Below are 21,885 nucleotides of genomic sequence, written 5' to 3' on the forward strand. Positions count from 1 at the left end.
GCTTGTGCATGTCTATGAGACATTATCGGCTCAAATATACTGTACTCTCATGCCAATAGGATTCGTATGATCGGCGGTGACATCTAGTCTAGAAATCCACTCTTTACTATCCTACTCCTCCTTCTCCTCCTCCTCCTCCTCCTCCTCCTCCTCCTCCTCGTCCTCCACCATCTCCACCTCCTCCTTCTTCACTTCTTCCAACATTCCCTTCTCCTCCTGAAAGTTGATAGCCCAGATCTACTTTCAGCCTACTTCATTTTATTAAATCAATAATTTGATCTTATCTACCTATATAATTGTTTTACTTTATCAATTTTCTGTTTTTTTTCTTAAATATTCATATTAATTAAAACTTCTACAATATTTCCATCAATAAATAAATCCTTAGTTTAATAATGAAAATTAACTTTTTGGTTGAGAGTTAGTGGGGAGGATATTTTTAATATTGTTTCCGAAGAATGGACATTGATATGTCCAAAGCTCCGCCAATTTATGTATAGAGTTTACTCTTTGCCCTCCTCCACTCCTCCTCCACCTCCTCCTCCTCCTCCTCCACCTCCTCCACCTCCTCCTCCTCCTCCTCCTCCACCTCCTCCACCTCCTCCTTCTTCTCTTCTTCCAACATTTCCTTCTCCTCCTGAAAGTTGATAGCCCAGATCTACTTTCAGCCTACTTCATTTTATTAATCAATAATTTGATCTTATCTACCTATAAAATTATTTTACTTTATCAATTTTCTGTTTTTTTTCTCTTAAATATTCATATTAATTAAAACTTTTACAATTATTCCATTAATAAATAAATCCTTAGTTTGATTAATGAAAATTAACGTTGAATGGAAAAGACTAAGAAATTGTCAAAAAACCACTGATTTATTGATAATTAGAAAATAAATCTTAATATCTCTCTAATCTTTTAAATAACTTTTCTAATTATCAATAAATCAATGTTTTTTTGACAATTTCTTAGTCTTTTTCATTCAATATGAATAATTACCACAATATCAACTTCTCAACTACACAAAAAGTGAAAATTGAAGTTTTGGTAGAGAGTTAGTGGGAAGGATATTTTCAATATTCTTTCCGAAGAATGGACATTGATAGACTATGTCCAAAGCTCCGCCAATTTATGTAGATGCATAACAATATAATTATTATCTATAGTTATTATATTCCAAATTGCTTTTTCATATCATATACAGTTCAATATTTAATTTCTTAGTCTATATTATGTAAATCATCTATAATTTTGCTGTATTGTAAGCTATTGCATATAAGTGTATAAGCCAGTATATATTGTAATCTACATAAATAAAGTACTCATTCATCAATCAATCAATCAATCATCCTCCTCCTCCTCCCCCTCCTCCTTCACCTCCTCCTCCTCCTCCTCCTCCTCCTCCTCCTCCTCCTCCTCCTCCTCCACCTCCTCCTCCTCCTCCTACTCCCCCTTCTCCTCCTCCTCCTTGAGGGTTAAGTGTAAGAGAGGGCCGACTGCGCCCTAACTTCGCCCTCCCGGATATAAAAAAGGCAGTCATTCTATTCTATTCTATTCTCCACCTCCTCCTTCTCCTCCACCACCTACTCCTCCTCCTCCTCCTCCTCCTCCTCCTCCTTCTCCTCCTCCTCCTCCTCCTCCTCCTCCTCCTCCTCCTCCTCCTCCACCTACTCCTCCTTCTCCTCGACTCCTTCTTTTCAGGTAACAATCGTGACAGTTTTGGCCAAAATAGACCGTTGTGTGCTTTCTTTAAACAGATGTCTACCAGCAATTTCCACCGATTAGGCTACGGAAACAAGAACACAATAAAATGTTACAAATATAAAAAAACAATGGTCTTAGTGTTTGGGTGTGTTGGAGAAGAGAAAAAAAGAGGAAGGTACCTAGCCACTATGGTTTCCCATGTAATAGGCAGGCAAAGAAGAGAAGAGAAGTAATGAGAAAAAAAAGGGAAGGAAAATGGGGGGATGGAAGAAAACAGAGGAATAGGTACTCAAAATAAAGGTAAGCGAGTCCACTGAAAAAGAAAAAAACTAATGAAAAACAATCTGTGAGCAGAAATCTCGAGTCATATATCTAAATGGAAGAAGAATTACTGAATGTCCAGTTTTTTTTAATCCAGTTCAATTTTTCCGCTGTATAAATATGTCCATGAGAAAGTGATTTGGAATGAGGTTTATTATTTTAGTACCTATGTAAATTAATTGCCTCCTTATACATTCAATATTAGTGTTATAGGTTACATATTTGTTAGCAGTGGCCCTTAGATTATAATAATTAAGAGTAGAGTTTATTGTGAGAGGAAAATGATCTATATTTATTGAGTACTTAATTACGGTTTTTATGTATAATTGACGTATAGTCATGACCTCAAAATCACTAAAAACCATATCCGTTGGATAGAGCCTGAGTTTGCTTAATATAGTTTTAATTATCAGTTTTTGTGCTACAAATAATTCAGCAATATGACATTATTATTTATTTCCCTCATTTGGGTTTTAATAGGCCTATTTAAATTTCTTCTTCAAAATTTCAGTAGGTCAAGTTTTTAATCAGGCCTTTGCGGGGCACGGGTTACCTTCTAGTCTGCAATGAAATGATCTACAATACCTAGTAAATCTATAATATAATTAAGGGAAGAATCGTCTTTTACACGTACGGGATGGAAATACACGAATGACGCATCGTCACGTCTGAACTACTGGACTGATTAACCTGGAATTTTACATAGAAATTCCTAATTCACCAAGGATGGTTTTAGACCTATTTGAAATTCTTCAAGAACTCTATAGGTCAATTTTTTATTTTGTCAGGTTTTCAATTAGCCCCTTGGGGAAAACCGATTACCAGGTAGTATTATACATTGAAATATTTCTGTCAATGTTTGTAATAAGAATAGATTAAAATGGTTGATTCTCCAGTTTCGAATTGGAAGAATTATTATAGATTTCAAATAAGGTAATCTTCATTTAACAGACATTTCACTGGCTTTTGAATAATTTCCCTCATTGACATTATTATGGATCTAGAATGAAATTGTAAGGGAGCAAAGAGTTTGTAGGATATCAGCATTATGCTAGTTTTTTTTGTTAATTCCAACACACCGATTTTTTGCCATCACGACAACACAGAATGTTCTCTGGTTGGTTGATTGGATTGGCGTATCGACGCCAGTCAGACCTGATAACAGTGCTCACACTCAAATTCCGGGACGACACGTCACGGTATGATAGGACAGAGATCTCTATGTTCATTTAGGATTTCTTCTAGGCATTTTTAATTAATAAATTATTTATTAATTTTTGGGAAAACATAACAACAGGTCGATGTAACCATAGAGAAACAATAGCTTGAGTAGATATCCCATGGTATAGGGCGTTTATGTTGCAACTTTTACTGTTATCTCAAGCTGATAGTCCACGTAGTTCTTTCCTGTGAAACTTTATGACGTTGGTAGTCTCTTATATTGTGCCGTTCATACACTCTCACCCCAACAAAACAGTAAAAATCTACAATAATCTATAGTAATCGACTTGAGATAACAGTAAAAGTTGCGACATAAACGCCCTATGCCATGGGATATCTACTCAAGCTATTGTTTCTCTATGATGTAACTTACTGATCGCGAGGTCTGCTGTTTACAGAACTACTAGTTAACTTGAAATTTTGAATAATGATTCTCAATTTGAAGAGGTGGTTTATAGGCATATTTTAATTCCTTAAAAATTTCAACAGGTCAAGTTTTTTATTAGACTATGGGTTATCTTTCAGTAAATGATGAATTATCTCCGTTGTCTTGTAAGAAACAAGATTTCTTCCAGAAATAGCTGTCTTGCAGTTATGGGAGGTTACAATCGTCATACAGACTGAACGAGTAGATAATCTGTTTTGTAGCAGAATGAGAAGGTTCTCGAACACCTGACGCACACACCCTATCACTTCCATGTATTAGAACTATATACTCAGCTCTATTCAATTGGGCTGAATCTTCCGCCTCTCAGTATAGGAGGAGCTTCACAAAAGGATTCTAACGAGAATATTCTATCCGCTACCAATACTCGTTACTCGTTACTCGATATTCGATACTACTCGATACTACTATCATCAATACTATCTATCATCAATTGGACTTGTTCTTGAGAGATGTGATTAGGGAATAAAAACCTCAACATCAAATTTATCAGAGGAAAAATGTATTTTTACTTTCCTTGCCCTACTACCATAGGTGAGGAAAGTATTGCTTTCCAAAAAAAAATAAGGTACCCTAATTTCAAGTTTTCTATACGATTCAAGGTCTCCTTAGTCCAAAAACATGATTTTTGGGTGTTGGTCTGTGTGTATGTGTGTGTGTGTGTGTGTGTGTGTGTGTGTGTTGTGTGTGTGTGTGTGTGTGTGTTGTGTGTGTGTGTGTGTGTGTGTGGTGTGGTGTGTGTGTGTGTGTTGTGTGTGTGTGTGTGTGTGTGTGTGTGTGTGTGTGTATGTGTGTATGTCTGTGAACACGATAACTCCATTCTTAATCAACCGATTGACTTGACATTTCAAACCTAAGGTCCTTATACCATGAGGATCCGACAGTAAGAAATTCAATAAAATTGAATTCAAAATGGCGGAAAAAATGGCGGATAATTACTAAAAAACCATGTTTTTCACGGTTTTCTCGAAAACGGCTCTAACGATTTTCTTCAAATTCATATCATGGATAGCTATTCATAAGCTCCATCAACTGACATAAGTCTCATTTCTGGGAAAATTTCAGGAGCTCCGTAATATTCTTGAGAAAAATGGCAGATAATCACTAAAATACCATGTTATTCACTGTTTTCTCGAAAACGGCTCTAACGATTTTCTTCAAATTCATACCATGGATAGCTATTTATAAGCCCTATCAACTGACATGAGTCTCATTTTTGAGAAAACTGCAGGAGCTCCGTAATATTCTTGAGAAAAATGGCGGATAATTACTAAAAAAACCATGTTTTTCACGATTTTCTCAAAAATAACTTGACCGATTTTTTTCAAATTCATACCCTGTATATTTTTTATCAGCTCTATCAACTGGCATGAGTCTCCTTTCTGGGAAACCAATGGGGGTCCACCCATCCTTGATAAATGAACTTAGAAACCTCCTTCTCGTGCATGAGGTAGGTAGGTAGTGCAGTTCATAAAAAGAACACATAATCGAGATATTTGATCTGTAGAACAGCTGTTTTGACGACTTTAAAAAAATGAGGACTAAAAAAATCATCGAGTTTCACAATTTACACAAAAGAAAAAGTACTCTGAAAACAATTATATATACACATATACAGAAGTCTGATCGTAGTTTGAGATATGAGCAAGGAAAGTTGTGTGAGTGTACCACACCAGATTTTTGTCATAGTCATTCAATTTCAGCTTTTTTAAATCCATGAAATCAAGCCGGTGAACACCTGATTGTAGAACAAATAAACATATGATTCTCATTTCAGCATACTATACTGTAATAAAATCATGTTTTCTTCACAGTCGAGTATGTTTCCCAGTTCCGAAATAGGAACAGCAAAACTGGTAAAATCCTTAGACCAGTTATAGAATAGACACGCTGGGAAGTCTAGCCTCTGAAGCCAAAATCTACTGGCCATATCGCCAAATCGTGACGTCATCATCGGATAGTAAACTTTCAGATTTCCAGAACTTTTCTATTTCAGAAGGATGTAAATTCAATTTCAATTTCAATTTATTAAAAACACACATAACAAGACAAAACAAAATTACAAAGAATTTGAACAAATAAAACACAATAAAATGTTATATATATATATATATATATATATATATATATATATATATATATATATATATATATATATATATATATATATATATATATATATATATATATATATATATATATATATATATATATATATATATATATATATATATATATATATATATATATATATATATATATATATATATATATATATATATATATATATATATATATATATATATATATATATATATATATATATATATATATATATATATATATATATATATATATATATATATATATATATATATATATATATATATATATATATATATATATATATATATATATATATATATATATATATATATATATATATATATATATATATATATATATATATATATATATATATATATATATATATATATATATATATATATATATATATATATATATATATATATATATATATATATATATATATATATATATATATATATATATATATATATATATATATATATATATATTGTCAGGATACAAAGCCTATGCCAGCATATTTTCTAAAATTAATGTATAATTGAGGCATAAATCAAATGTACTCACGTCAAATTATGTAAAACTCATTTAATTATAGTTTTATTAAATTCTTACAGTATTATTTCGTATAATTTACCAATTTATTGTCAGAGTCATTCGTCAACTGCCTACCAATGTTTACTACCTTATTTTCAATAATTAGGTTAGAGTGAATTGCGCCAAAATTGATGACAAGCCTTATCTGTCAGCTGTTGATACTGCCGGCTACTGTGCTACTGTGATATCTCTATATTGTCTGTTTTCATTTTAAAACTAACTCAAGCTTGTTCATTTCTGCAACCCCTGTTTATTTTCTGTTTATCTGCTTTAATTTTATAGTCTTCCCGTTTAACGTAATTTTTTGTCATTTTCTGTGTTTTTCGAACCTCTGTGTCTAATTTAAATATTAAAACCGCGTGGAAAAATTCCCATTGGTGGACTTTTCCTTATTAGGCACAGGATTGGTTCTTGCCCAAATCACGTGGTTCTTCTTCTCAGAAGAAGACCAGGTGATTTCCTCTTTTTGGGAAGAAGAGACACTTGCCTTCTGAGAATCGAATTATCAGGACCCGTTTAATTTGTCCTATTAAAATTAATGTTTAAATGGTTTCTCTTCTTGTTAAATGTAATATATCCAGTGTGTTAAATGTGTAGCTCCTCTGTAGTCTTGTGCTCTTAAATTAAATTGGAAGGCAAGTTCAATTTGTATAAGCTTATTCCTGAGGAAGAATTGTGAAACTAAATCCTGGGTGACGCCATTCCACGCCAGATCTTCAAGTGAAATAAAATTATTAAGTGAATTGGGGCCCCACGATCGAGTTGGTGAGCGAAAAATACTTATTCTATCCAATCAGTGAATTGAGAAAGCTACAATTTTCTATCAATTAATTATTGTGAAAGAGTGCAGGACTATATCCTCCTATAATACCGTGTAACCCCTATTAAAATCCTAATTGCACTATATTACCAAGAACATTCATATTATTATCTCATATCAAGAACATTTATTACCAAATTTTGAAAACTCTATTATTCCAATTTGTCAATTATTTAATTAATTATTATTATTTGATTCTTAACGATTATAATTCATCAATAAATTTGCATAATTGTTAACCAGTTTCAGTAATTTCTCTAATTAGATCCTGCTCAGTTCGGTCTATAATTACCATATTGGTTTTCCTCTGTAGGAATTATTTCAGGTATTGGAATATCAATATTGAATTTACTTGTTATTCATAAGAAATAAATTACATTCGCTGTGCTCGGGTTTGAATTGCCTGGAGATATTGGTAGGCTATCACGCCTGATTCTCAGGCAGTTTATATCAGAGTACGGCGGAAATATTATTTCTTGTGGAATTGTAGGATATTCTGGACGGGTGTAGGCAGCTCTGCCGGCTGATTTTTTATCCGAATTACAGGTGTTAAGCGTCCAGAGGCTCTTGCGAATCCACAAGATTGGCGCCCGAACACAAGACGGTGAAGGAGAGGGAGCTTATTTCATCTTAATAATCATAAATTTATTTCAGAGATCGACTTATCTACGCTTGAGAGGGAGCAGAAATATAAATATTTCTTTTCAGTGGAGTCGTGGGTCGCCTAGCCATCAATACTCTGTTCAATATTGTTGTTCAATTTTATTTCTTAATAATTATTGATCGAATTGAGCAGGTATTTTTTGTTGCACTAATGGGGGCTACACGGTGTTACTCTGATGTATTAATCCCTGAAATGAACAAGCTTGAGGTAGTCGATTTATTTATTAATTTGTGATTGTTCATACACTGGATATTATTTTGATTGTGTTGAATTTTATGTTGATCATTACGGTATATTATATTGTAGAGTATTATTGTATTCTAAAACGTATTATTGTCGCGATTTTGTCTTGCTTTGAAGTTGTGGGAATTAGTCAGCGGTATTAATTCTTCAGAACTACAAGATAATTTGCACTGACCTGATTCTGTTATTCCAATTTGCGCGCACCACTATCATTCACTCACTATTTTTCACTTATTGGATTTCGTCTACACTTCACTTTTTGGGAGAATCATGGCAAACCCCGCCACGGAACTGGATGGGTCTACCACATTGTTTACACCGGCAGATCCTGTCTCACCCGAAGCTCCTCCAAAACCGGCAACCAGCGCGACTTCAGTTGACTTTGAGCGCGGCATTCGAGAGCGTTTGTCATCGACTCAGCTAGAGGAAAGTCAGCCAATACTTAATTCGGTGCAATCATCACCAATCGCCAACGTCGATCGGCGCGAGGTAGATCGTCAAACGTCTTCCAATGATGTCGTTGCTGCTGAGTTGGAGACCAAACAGCCGCAGGGGCTGCCATATCTACCACCTGGGACGATCGAAACCATACTTGAAGTTTTCAAGACCACTGCTGCTGGAATAGAAAAGAAATTAGAAGAAACCGGCAATAGATTGGACAAGAAAATAGAAGAAACAAGTAATAGTTTGGACAAGAAAATAGAAGAAACCAGTAATAGATTGGACAAGAAAGTGGAAGAAATGACCGCAAACTTTTTGCAACTCAAAAGTAACGTTGAGGATTTACATCGAAAAATGGATGAAAAACAAATTGAAGCTAAGAATTATACAAATGAACAAATACAAACGGTGAGAAGTGAATTTGGTGAAAGAATTCTAAACCAACACCGGGAAAATACTGAAGCAAATGGTGAATTGGAGAGCAAGATTACCCAGGCCAATGCTAAGCTAGCTCAGAATGATGTGAGGTTAGGTGAATTGGAGGCTCAGCAAACAAATCACACGGCCCAAATAAACCAGCTGAGAGCAGATGTCACACAGAATTCAGCTGAAACTTTAAATCCCGAAGTAATTAAGGGATTGAAAACTCAGCTAGATCAAACTAAAGCCGAGTGTCTACAAATAAAGAATAGTTTGGCTAACGTTTCTGGTGGTAATAATCATAATACTGGACAAATCTTGTCATCTTTACCAATATTTGATGATACTGAGTGCACCATTCAACCACGGGCATTCATTCAGCATTTGCAGGCTATTGATTCCGTTACTACTATACCATGGATTACGTGGAGAATGCATCTTTTACTATGTCTACAGAAAGAACCACTGATACACTTCAGAAGTCGCATTACTGAATTCAACTCGTTAAAGGATTTTATTGACAACTTCTTAGCTACTTTTTGGTCTCCTGCAAGACAGAGAAATTTATTGTCTCACATCATTACATGCAGATATGACAAGCAGAATACGGGGCTGTCCATGAGTGCCTTTTCAGCCCACATTCGCTATTTGAACAATCTGATGGATAATCCAATCGAGAATGGAAATTTGATCGAAATATTAATTGGGAAGTTACCTTATTCCATTCAGACGGCATTAAGCTCGCAAAGTTTTGAATCCTATGACAAGTTTGAGGCTTGTTTGAGTCGAGTACAGAGTGTAGACGATAAATTTGGTTCACGGAATTTCAAAACAAACCATCAGAAGGATGAGAGGTTAGGTGTTGTCGTGAATGAAGTTGAAACTCCTCATCGTAATTATAATCGAGGCAGTCAACCGAGTCGACCTCAAAATAATAGCCGTGGATTTGGAGATAATCATCGGAGAAATTATAATGAGGGAAGTTCATTTATTCCAAATAAATCAGTCGACTCAACTACAACTCCAGAACAAAACATAAACAGAAGCGATGATGTCACTCAACCGCAGCCATCTGTATCAACAACCAGTTCGTCGCCCAACCAACAATCTCAGTCCAACAAAAAGCAGTTCCATTCTAATAATCAGAAGGGAAATAATTCTCAGCGTCGTAATAACAATAATTGACAACCAGTTTCGACTGTCTCTGGCATCAATCATCATAAAAACGAGACAGTCAGAAAAAAAGTTATTCCGATCGTAGGAGTAACCGACCGTGAGGTGCTGCAGTCTGGCGGAAAAAATTCACACTGCTCCCAACCACGTGACAGCGGTAAATCCAGTCATGAAGAAGAGAAAAATCTGCCTGCTCGTATTGCGTCAGCTAGTAGTGACAGTTTGCGGGTTCTGCCCCACGAGGCTACTAGTAGTGATGGTTTGCGGGTTCTGCCTCCCGAAGCTGATAGAGTTCCCCATCCAAGTGTTAATAACAGGAAGGCGAGACCTACTGAATTGGTCTTTACAAATGAATTCAAAAATAAAGACAACTCCAATTTAAATCCAATACCTCTCTACCACTTACTACTACATTTATTAGAGGCATCAGTCAAGGAAAGCGTATCAGAGCATCAACCAACTGTTGGATGTTGAAATAGATGGCATGCTTTCACATGCCTTTTTGTTCTACCTTGTAAAGAAGGTCTCTAACCGAAACACTGTTCTACTTCAAACAAATACAAATTTGGATCCAAGCATGTCAAGCCCTACAAACATTGACCACATCACACCAGCTGCTTCACATTGCTCCACGATGCTCCGGCTCCACATTGTTCCAGCTGCTCCACATTGGTCCAGCTGCTCCACATTGCACCAGCTGCTCCACAATGCTCCGGCTCCACATCGGTCCAGCTGCTTCACATCGCACCAGCTGCTCCACATCGCATCGTTGGATCTTCACATTATCATCACAGCACCACAACTCAAAGCAAGTTGTTTATTATTGTATTATATTGTTTATTATTGTAATATAAAGATTTGCTCACTGGCAAGTTAAGCCTACCCGCAATTACAACTAAATTTGAAATAATTCTAAAATATAAAGTAAAGTTATTTTGAATTATCCAGACAAAAAAAAAAAAAAATTATATAAAATAATTTGGAAAAATTAGCTTATTAACTTACTCTAAAAAAAAAAAAAAAAATTGAAGATAAAATAGAAAAATAGTCTGCTGTGATATTTATTAATAATTTTAGGTGTAGGATATTTTTGTGATTGAAAATCAACCATTAAATGGTCTTCATTATTATTAGTATTGTTTGTTTGAAATATTATTGTTGTTATCATTTGTGCTGTTGCATTATACATGCACTATTAACTATTAATTATCATTTGGTGATAAAATTATCTTGAATATTATATTTGTAGCATGAAAGCTCACTATAGATTAGAATTCTTAATTTATATGTTATTATTGTTATTAACTTAATGAAATTATTGTAATCACATAAATGTGATTAGTATTTTGAAAAAAAAATATGATGCATCAGAAATCTAAAACATGCATTCAGCAACTAATTTATAGGAAAATTGAATATTATGTTACTTATTGTATTTTTGTATAGAAATGTTGAGAAATGAAGGGAATTTTGGAATCAAGCTTTAAAAATAAACAGGGTAGAAATTTTGATTGAACAAGTGGAGACTAGTTAAATGTATTGAATCACAGAGAGATATTATCAATCTTTGTAAGCTGGCATACTTGATGAAACTTGGTATAGTTATATTTTAACAGACCTGCAATATTGGATTAAAATTGTTATTAATGTTAAATTGTAAATTTTTGATAAAAATTGTTAATTGTTGGCATGGCCCTTTGATATTGTTATTTTGGCATCTTCTATGCACTCTATGCAGGTCTATTTCACTCATGCACCTCTGCTCTTTATTCTGTGAGGAGTGATGGGGGGCTTGTGCACCCATCCTCTCACCGTAGGGATTTTTTGGATTCTGTGCATGTGGTATTATCCCACCTCTGTACTTCCTTTGTAAGTCTGACTGGGCAAAAATCCCGGGACCTTAGTTTGTGGTTTCTGGCACCACTGCTGCGGCACAAAGCCATGCATATTTGTTGTAACATCATGCTTTTTTGTGCAGATTGTTGTTTGGCTGTGAATTTTTTGTGATAGACCCTAAGTCGTAGTTTTAAGTTAGCATATGTCATTGTACCCTTCTTGATTGAAATTAGAAAGCCTTTAATGGCCTAAAACCTTTCTAATTTGGGGGCTTTATGTCAGGATACAAAGCCTATGCCAGCATATTTTCTAAAATTAATGTATAATTGAGGCATAAATCAAATGTACTCACGTCAAATTATGTAAAACTCATTTAATTATAGTTTTATTAAATTCTTACAGTATTATTTCGTATAATTTACCAATTTATTGTCAGAGTCATTCGTCAACTGCCTACCAATGTTTACTACCTTATTTTCAATAATTAGGTTAGAGTGAATTGCGCCAAAATTGATGACAAGCCTTATCTGTCAGCTGTTGATACTGCCGGCTACTGTGCTACTGTGATATCTCTATATTGTCTGTTTTCATTTTAAAACTAACTCAAGCTTGTTCATTTCTGCAACCCCTGTTTATTTTCTGTTTATCTGCTTTAATTTTATAGTCTTCCCGTTTAACGTAATTTTTTGTCATTTTCTGTGTTTTTCGAACCTCTGTGTCTAATTTAAATATTAAAACCGCGTGGAAAAATTCCCATTGGTGGACTTTTCCTTATTAGGCACAGGATTGGTTCTTGCCCAAATCACGTGGTTCTTCTTCTCAGAAGAAGACCAGGTGATTTCCTCTTTTGGGAAGAAGAGACACTTGCCTTCTGAGAATCGAATTATCAGGACCCGTTTAATTTGTCCTATTAAAATTAATGTTTAAATGGTTTCTCTTCTTGTTAAATGTAATATATCCAGTGTGTTAAATGTGTAGCTCCTCTGTAGTCTTGTGCTCTTAAATTAAATTGGAAGGCAAGTTCAATTTGTATAAGCTTATTCCTGAGGAAGAATTGTGAAACTAAATCCTGGGTGACGCCATTCCACGCCAGATCTTCAAGTGAAATAAAATTATTAAGTGAATTGGGGCCCCACGATCGAGTTGGTGAGCGAAAAATACTTATTCTATCCAATCAGTGAATTGAGAAAGCTACAATTTTCTATCAATTAATTATTGTGAAAGAGTGCAGGACTATATCCTCCTATAATACCGTGTAACCCCTATTAAAATCCTAATTGCACTATATTACCAAGAACATTCATTTTATTATCTCATATCAAGAACATTTATTACCAAATTTTGAAAACTCTATTATTCCAATTTGTCAATTATTTAATTAATTATTATTATTTGATTCTTAACGATTATAATTCATCAATAAATTTGCATAATTGTTAACCAGTTTCAGTAATTTCTCTAATTAGATCCTGCTCAGTTCGGTCTATAATTACCATATTGGTTTTCCTCTGTAGGAATTATTTCAGGTATTGGAATATCAATATTGAATTTACTTGTTATTCATAAGAAATAAATTACATTCGCTGTGCTCGGGTTTGAATTGCCTGGAGATATTGGTAGGCTATCACGCCTGATTCTCAGGCAGTTTATATCAGAGTACGGCGGAAATATTATTTCTTGTGGAATTGTAGGATATTCTGGACGGGTGTAGGCAGCTCTGCCGGCTGATTTTTTATCCAAATTACAGGTGTTAAGCGTCCAGAGGCTCTTGCGAATCCACAGTATACTAATATAGTTTTAATATTCTATTGTAATGTATGTATATTTAGTTTTTATATTAATATGTTATTCAAATTATTATTTATTAAAATGGTAAACTCCCGCTGCGCTCCCGCTGGAATAGACACAATGCTAAGGAAAACAAAGTAGGCTAAACAAACTCTACAGAAAAGTCTGTAGGAGTCTACAGAACTCTACTGGCGATATGACAGTAGATGTTGGCTTCATCGACTTTCAGTATGAATATACAATGGGCCGTGTCTGTTCTATAACTGGTCTAAGGTGAAACCCGCCTTTTAGCGTTCCAGATGGAAGTTTTGTCAACTACAATCAAGAAATTCCTGATTCGAAACTTGTAAACTAGCTTATGTTCATAGAATGCATGTAGTAATGTCAGTACAAGCAGGTAATGTCTTCTGTTTCTCAATTATCCTTCTCTAGATTATTATGACAAAAAATAGTGTAAATTACTTGGACGTGAATGTCTTTTGCAGTGCTCGAATGAAATTCTAGTCTCGGCTAACACCTCGAGTAGAAACATCATTCTCGCCTGCAAAAGGCCCTTTCCCGTCCTTGTGACTTAAGATACTATTTTCATGTTCCTTTTCGTTGTAAAATTGCGTCCTTTTCGTCGAAAATTTTTGTTAGGAGAAAATGGGTTCTCAAAAATAAAGTTTATACAGAAAATCATAGATGTTGATGCCGATCGCAAATGAGTATGATTGTTTCCGAATAGCCCTTCATTGATGAAAGTAATAATTGATTAATATTCTACCTGATCGACTGCTGTCTATATTGACTGCTGTAATCTTTCCAGTATAGTAATAAGTCTGAGGAATGAAGTAATAAAAGAAGTAAAGGAGTTCAAATATCTCGGAAGCAGGATCATAATGATGTAAGAAGTAGTAAAGACATATAGCTAGCAGGATCTATCAAGCTAAGAATGCTTTCAGAGTGTAGACTGCCAGAGTTGAGAAAATGGTTGCTCAAAACGTATGTATGGAGCATTGCAACGTATGGCAGTGAAGCTTGGACGATGAGTGTGGGAGGAGAGAGAAGAATTTCTGCTTTTGGGACATGGTGCTATAGAATAATGATGAGGATCAGTTTGGAGAGAGAAGGTGTTTCAAAGAGCTGGAGAGAGAGGTTGTCCACTGAAATATGAGAAAAAAGGAAAGCATGATTTGTTGGTCATATTTTTTGACATGAGGGACTAACAAAAAAGAAATATCCAAAAAAGTCCAGAAACCGATATGTGTGTAACAAGCATTACCACGATAGTTATAGGCCTATTTCTAATTTCCAAGATTTCAGTTTTTTTTTATATCAGCACTACAGCCCAATATGAGCTTTGACCTCCTCCGCTACAGCTCTCCACGCTTCTCGGTCCTCTGTTAATTGTCTCCATCCTCTATATCCCATTTTTTGGAGATCGTCTCTCACTTCATCTTCCCACCATTTTCTTCGGCCTTCCTATCTATTTTCTTGAACGTAGTCTATCCTTGAATATTATTTTAGGCATTCTGTTTTCGTTCATTCTACAGATATGTCCTTTTATCAATGCCTCGAGCTCTGAATTAGTTCTCCTCCTCCACTCCTCTCCTTCTTCAACTGGACCATAAATCTTTCTTAGGATTTCCCTGCCAAGAACGCCTAAATGGTTTTTGTCTTCTTTTGTTAACGTCCATGATTCAGAGCCGTACGTTACAACAGGTCGAATTAGGCTCTCATATATTTTAAGTTTCGTGTTTCTACATATGAGCCTTCTCTTTAAAAGTTTCATGTTACTGAAGTATGCTCTATTTCCAGCCAATACTCTTTGCTTTATTCTGTAACCCATCTTGTTCTCGTTATTCAGTTCAATCCCAAAAGTAGCTGAATTTCCTCAAACCTTGAAAGATTTTATTTTCAATTCGGAGGTTTTGTGGAACTCTTCTTGCTTGACTCCTTGATATTCCATACACCTCGTTTTACTTTCATTCACTATCAAGCCAATCTTATTTGCCTGTCTTTCTAGCAACAAATACGTTTCCTGCAGGACATCTTTCCTTCTTGCAATTATTGCTACATCGTCCGCATATGCACATACCTGATACATTCGGTGGAAAATATTTCCCCTGTCTAATCGTTCAATAGCTCTATGCAATGCAATATTGCAGATAGTACATCGCCTTGTTTGACACCTGTGTTAAATTCAGAAGTGCTGCTCCTTCTATTACCATTTTTGACCATTGCTGCAGTCCTACTCATTGTAATTTTTGCTAGACTAATGAGCTTTTTTGGTAAGGCGTATCGCTCCAATGTTTTTCAATGTTTGTCGCTCGAAGATTTCAGTAGGTCAAGTTTTCAATTAGACCCTGAAGGAGCAAGGGTTACAAGCTAAAGTGCGAGATAAATTACTTTTAACACGGCTCTTTCTCGAAGACGGAGAGGTCCGATGCTCTATCCTCCACTAATCACTCCCACTACCTAGCAGCATTCTCCTTCTTTTGTGTCTGAGTGAGAGAGCTTTGTAACGCGACGCGGCAACACTCCCCTCCATCTATTGCTGGCAATCTTCCAAGTAGTGTACTGGTCAGCAGGTATATTGGTTTGTGTATGTTACGGAGATGTGTTCATCACAAGAACATGAAGCAAAATGACACGGCGCATCCAATTGTGCGCAGGATGTCCGTCTGTGTCTATGCTAAAAGCTGTGGAGGGAGAAATGGGTTTCTCCTCTTCATGTTAAAAGTAATTCATCTCGCACTTTAGTTCTAAATATTCTCTTAATTAATCAGGTTAGCAACTGTCTCAGATACGCCCGGATGATTTACAATTTGATTTGATGATATTTGATTTACAATTTTGGGTTGTCCAGAATTCGTTTGATCTCTGAAATGTCTAGAATTTGATTAATAGTTTCAGATTGTCAAGAATTCAGTCTCACTCACCAGATACGTTGGATGTGGTGGCTGAGAGGACAACGAAAACGGCCCAAAAAAGAATGAAGACGTACTTGAAGGTCGATGTCCCCATGCCAGTGGTAATGTGCGTTTTATTCAACAGCCGGCACTACATTTCGCTGGTCACTCGTCTGAAAATGTTAACAATTAAATATTTACAGATGGAATTGTATAGAGAATGCATTTATTCAAATGATAATTGATATATAATTATTATTCAACGAAAACCTTAAATAAATGCTGTAAATCACCCCGAAGACTTCTGCTACTGCAGACATTGACAACAGGGTTAACAGCTAGATGGAAAATCGATGAGAACTACTGTCAAAAAATTAGTTGCCAGCCCGGGAATCGAACCCGGTACCTCTCAATTGCCAGTCAGGAATGCTTACCCTCACACCAAACTGACAATCTCTGGATAGCAGCGCTCATTCTATACGAAGCCATAGCGGCCAACCAGTTACAGATGGAATTAAATAGAGAATGCATTTATTCAAATGCTAATAAATAAAAAAATATTATTTAACGAAAATCCTAAATAAATGCTGTAAATCACCCCGAGTTTGGTGTAAGGGTAAGCATTCCTGACTGGCAATTGAGAGGTACCGGTTTCGATTCCCGGGCTGGCAACTAATTTTTGGATAGTGGTTCTCATCGAATTTCCATCTAGCAGTTAACCCTGTTGTCAATGTCTTCAGTAGCAGAAGTCTTCGGGGTGATTTTCAGCATTTATTTAGGATTTTCGTTAAATAATAATTATAATAAAATTTATTTCTGAGTACAATTATTTAATAAAACAATATCAGTAAGAATTTGTAATGAGATATTCGCTGTTTAATTTTCCAAGTGGAATGTTATCATTTCAATTCCAAACTGTTGGTAACTGTTGATTCTATTTAATGATTCACTATGAAGAGATAGCAGACCTCGTATGTGTCCAGCGTTATTGTCCTGTCACTAGCTGGCTCAGGTCTTGTTTATAAGTAGACTTGAGATGCGCGTTAACACTAGCGTCAGGTGATCAATTTTCATAACGGCAAGGATAGTTGTGTGAGTGCGCCACACCAGATTTTTGGAATAGTTTTTCCTTGAAAGAAATGAAATATTCCTAAAAAGCTCTGAATAGCTGAAACATTAAACTATTCACTCTTTATTTTATTTTGTATTCAATTTTCTAGTTTTTTAATTTTAATTTAAAAAGTGGACTATGATTACGCCCCGTTTTGGAAAGCCAATTTTCTGACTCCAGTTGTTTGAAGTCTAGAACTTAGCTGAATCCCGAGCTCGGGAACCAGCTCTAAGTTGCCAAATCGATTTCGAACAATGTAGGAATATCACAATTAACACAATATTCTATCTGAATTATGGAAATTTATTATAAGTATGGAATCGTAACGGATAAAATGTGATTGATCATTTGGAAAAGAATGAACCATTCCATAGTGAGGTCCACGTTATAATGGCAGTGGAGAAAGATAGAAGAAAGACGTAGCCGATCCTCTGTCTTGTCAATGACTTCTAGAGACGGTAGCTGATACAGGTTTATTGATGTCATATTAATTGTTCATTCTCGTTCAAAATAATCAATAATACTTTATCAAGCAAGAAATTATATTTTTCAATAATTTTGTAATGAATTTTCATAATTAAGATGAAATATTTGTTAATTAATTATTAATTCTACATTGTAAAAGACGATCTAGCAACAGAGCAAAGTGGAAAAAATAGTGCTGTCTGCTTTGTTGAATGATAGACAAGGATAGCAGTACCATTGATAATCAAAAACTGTCATTATAATGTGGACTTCACTAAAGATGGCTATATTATTGAAAATAGCAAAAAAATAAAATAAAATAAAAATCTGGTGTGGTACACTCACACACTTCCCTTGCTCATTGAACTGCAAGCCTCATTCTCAAACGAGAATAATTTAGGGGAATAACATAATGACGATTGGCGGCAACATATTTGCAACTACGATCAGACTACTGTATATGTGCATATTATAATTGTTTTCAGAGTACTTTTTCCTTTGAGACTCATGCCAGTTGATAGGGCTTATGAATAGCTATCCATGGTATACATTTTAAGAAAATCGTTAGAGCCGTTTTCGAGGAAACCGTGTAAAACATGGTTTTTTCAGTCATTATTCGCCATTTTTCTCAAGAATATTACGGAGCTCCTGAAATTTTCTCAGAGATGAGACTCATGCCAGTTGATAGGGCTTATGACTAGCTATCCATTGTATAAATTTGAAGGGAATCGTTGGAGCTGTTTTTGAGAAAAAGGTGAAAAACATGGTTTCTTAGTAATTATCCGCCATCTTGAATTGAATTTTATTGAATTTCTTATTGTCGAATCCTCATGGTATAAGGACTTAAGTTTAAATTTCAAGTCAATCGGTTAATTAGGAATGGAGTTATCGTGTTCACAGACATACACACACACACACACACACATATAAAAACACACACACACACACAACACACACACACACACACACACCACACACACACACACACACCACACTCACACACACACACACAACACACACACACACACACACACCACACACACACACACACACACACACACACACCACACACAACACACACACACACACACACACACACACAACACACACACACACACACACTCACACACACTCACACACCACACACACACACAACAACACACACACACCACACACACACACACACACCACACCACACACACCACACACACACAACACACACACACATTCACACACACACAGACCAACACCCAAAAATCATGTTTTTGGACTCAGGGGACCTTGAAACGTATGGGAAACTTGAAATATGGGTACCTTTTTTTTTTGAAAGCAATACTTTCCTTACCTATGGTAGTAGGGCAAGGAAAGTAAAAATACCTGAATTCGCATCCAAAATCAGCATAATATACCTAGTATATTTCGAAAAAAAACTGTTGGAATTGTTCCCAATTATGTAGACTTTACTATAAATAAAGATGAGATTTGGACAAAATATCATTTCTCAACTTTACAGAGTTTTAATTTTCGTTCCTTATTTGATTCAAATCAATATTTGACCTTCTGTAACACTATACTAGAGTTGAATATCCCTCAAATTATTGCTTCTAGTAATTAGTGAAGTTATTTGAGACAGCTTTGAAGAAGTCCTTCCCATAGTCCATTTATTGCTACGAGTTTTTAGACCGGGTGGTGAATGTGAAACAATCATCTAGAACAGAGTCTTGTGCACCAGGACAGGCTTATGTTAGAAAGAGAGAGCAAATACTGTTTTGTTGAGAGTGGAGTGAAATACATGCTAAGCTCTTTTCTCGACGAGTATAGTGTATAGTCGCCTATTGGAAACGTTCCTTTCTCTCTTCACTCTCTCATTCACTCGCTCTCTCTCCTTCATTTACTACCCTTCTCACTCACCCTGACAATTTATTTTTTCTCAACAACTCCCTCACACACACTCTCTCTCTCCCTCCCCACGAGTCCTATCTCATCACAAGGCAGCCTTGCAAAGGCAAACGCTATAATTAGAGACAAAAACGTTTCTTTCCACTGATCCTCTCTATTTGTTCTAGTCTTATTCCCGAAATTCCCTCCTCTGAAATGATGATACACATTGAGAAATTCACGCTCGAGAGAAAATTCAACGGCAAATAAAATGTGGGAATTCGGTAGGGGTCTGTCTGGTTTTCACCGGACTCACGTTTGCCAAAGGTCTAAAACTTTCCATCAACAGAGATTTCCAATTAGGATGAGAGTTGTAAGGGTTACAACCCTTATAGTATTTGAGAATGTGACAGATTGGAGAGATGGACAGTGCGTGACTAGCCTTGTCCCAGCCTTATGCTAGGGGCACACCAGTTAGTCACGACAAGACAAGACATTATCAGACACGTTTAGTCACAATACTTTACATAGTTGCTTATGAAGACATGTCCAATTGCAATGACTAATAGACGAAGCGAAGTGAGGTCTAAGATTCAAGTCGACGGTTTGGCATTTCTCTTAATGTTTAAATGTTTATAAGCGCGGTAATAGATTTTCATGAAATTTGACAGGTATGTTCCTTTTTCAATTGCGCGTCGACGTATATACAAGGTTTTTGGAAATTTCGCATTTCAGAGATGATATAAAAGGAAAAAGGAGCCTCCTTCATACTCCAATATTAGAGTAAAAATCTGGTGTGGCGCACTCACACAACTTTCCTTGCCGTTATGAAAATTGATCACCTGTGTCTACGGTAGTGTTCCCACGCATCTAAAGTCTACTATAATTATTCAAAGATTAGAGCCAGCTGGTGACAGGGCAATAACGCTGGAGACACACATGAGGTCTGCTATCTCTTCATAGTGAATAATCTAATAGAATCAACAATAATTTGCAATTGAATAATCACATTTTCTCGAATTTAAAGCTTATTTTCAATTTTAGGTGAAAATGTTACTAAACATTAATTGTAGAGATTTTCATGCTCAATCTACTCCACTAGATTTTTTTTGTTTCAATTGTATCTGAAGCCTGATAATTGGGAATCTATCTGCATTGATGAGGCGGAGCTCCTGGAATTTTTACAGATATGGGACTTGTGGCAGTTGATAGAGCTTATCGATGACTATTTTAGGTATGGATTTGATCAAAATCGTTGGAGCCGTTTCCGAGAAAATCATGAAAAACCCTGTTTTTCACAACATTTTCGCCATTTTAGCCGCCATCTTGAATTGCATTTGATCGAAATTGTTCGTGTCGGTTCCTTATAGGGGGAGGACCAAATTTCAAGTCATTCCGTTGATTGGGAGATGAGATATCGTGTACACAGACGCACATACACTCATACACACACAAACACACACATACAGAGCAATACCCAAAAACCACTTTTTTGGACTCAGGGGACCTTGAAACGTATAGAAATTTAGAAATTGGGGTACCTTAATTTTTTTCGGAAAGCAATACTTTCCTTACCTATGGTAATAGGGCAAGGAAAGTAAAAATCTGACTATAGAATATCATTCATCATAAATCAGCTGACAAGTGATTATACACATGTGTGGAGAAGCCAGTCTATTGCTGTATTTCCATATGGTCTATAATTATTTTAGTTTCAATCAAGTACTTGTGGATGAGAATACTGCGTGAGGTCTACTG

General features: G+C 35.6%; 1 protein-coding gene across 1 annotated transcript in view; it reads right to left on the bottom strand.

The window, feature by feature from the left end:
* The window catches only part of LOC111050819 (lachesin-like), a gene marked incomplete in the record, with an annotated part of 415,558 nt that overhangs the window by 192,286 nt on the left and 201,387 nt on the right, over positions 1 to 21,885 (bottom strand). Inside the window, 1 exon segment of the mRNA XM_039421521.1 lies at positions 16,704 to 16,846. Coding sequence (XP_039277455.1) covers positions 16,704 to 16,788 — 85 coding nt within the window.

This window comes from Nilaparvata lugens, chromosome 2, assembly GCF_014356525.2.
Source record: "Nilaparvata lugens isolate BPH chromosome 2, ASM1435652v1, whole genome shotgun sequence".
NCBI classification, from domain to species: domain Eukaryota; kingdom Metazoa; phylum Arthropoda; class Insecta; order Hemiptera; family Delphacidae; genus Nilaparvata; species Nilaparvata lugens.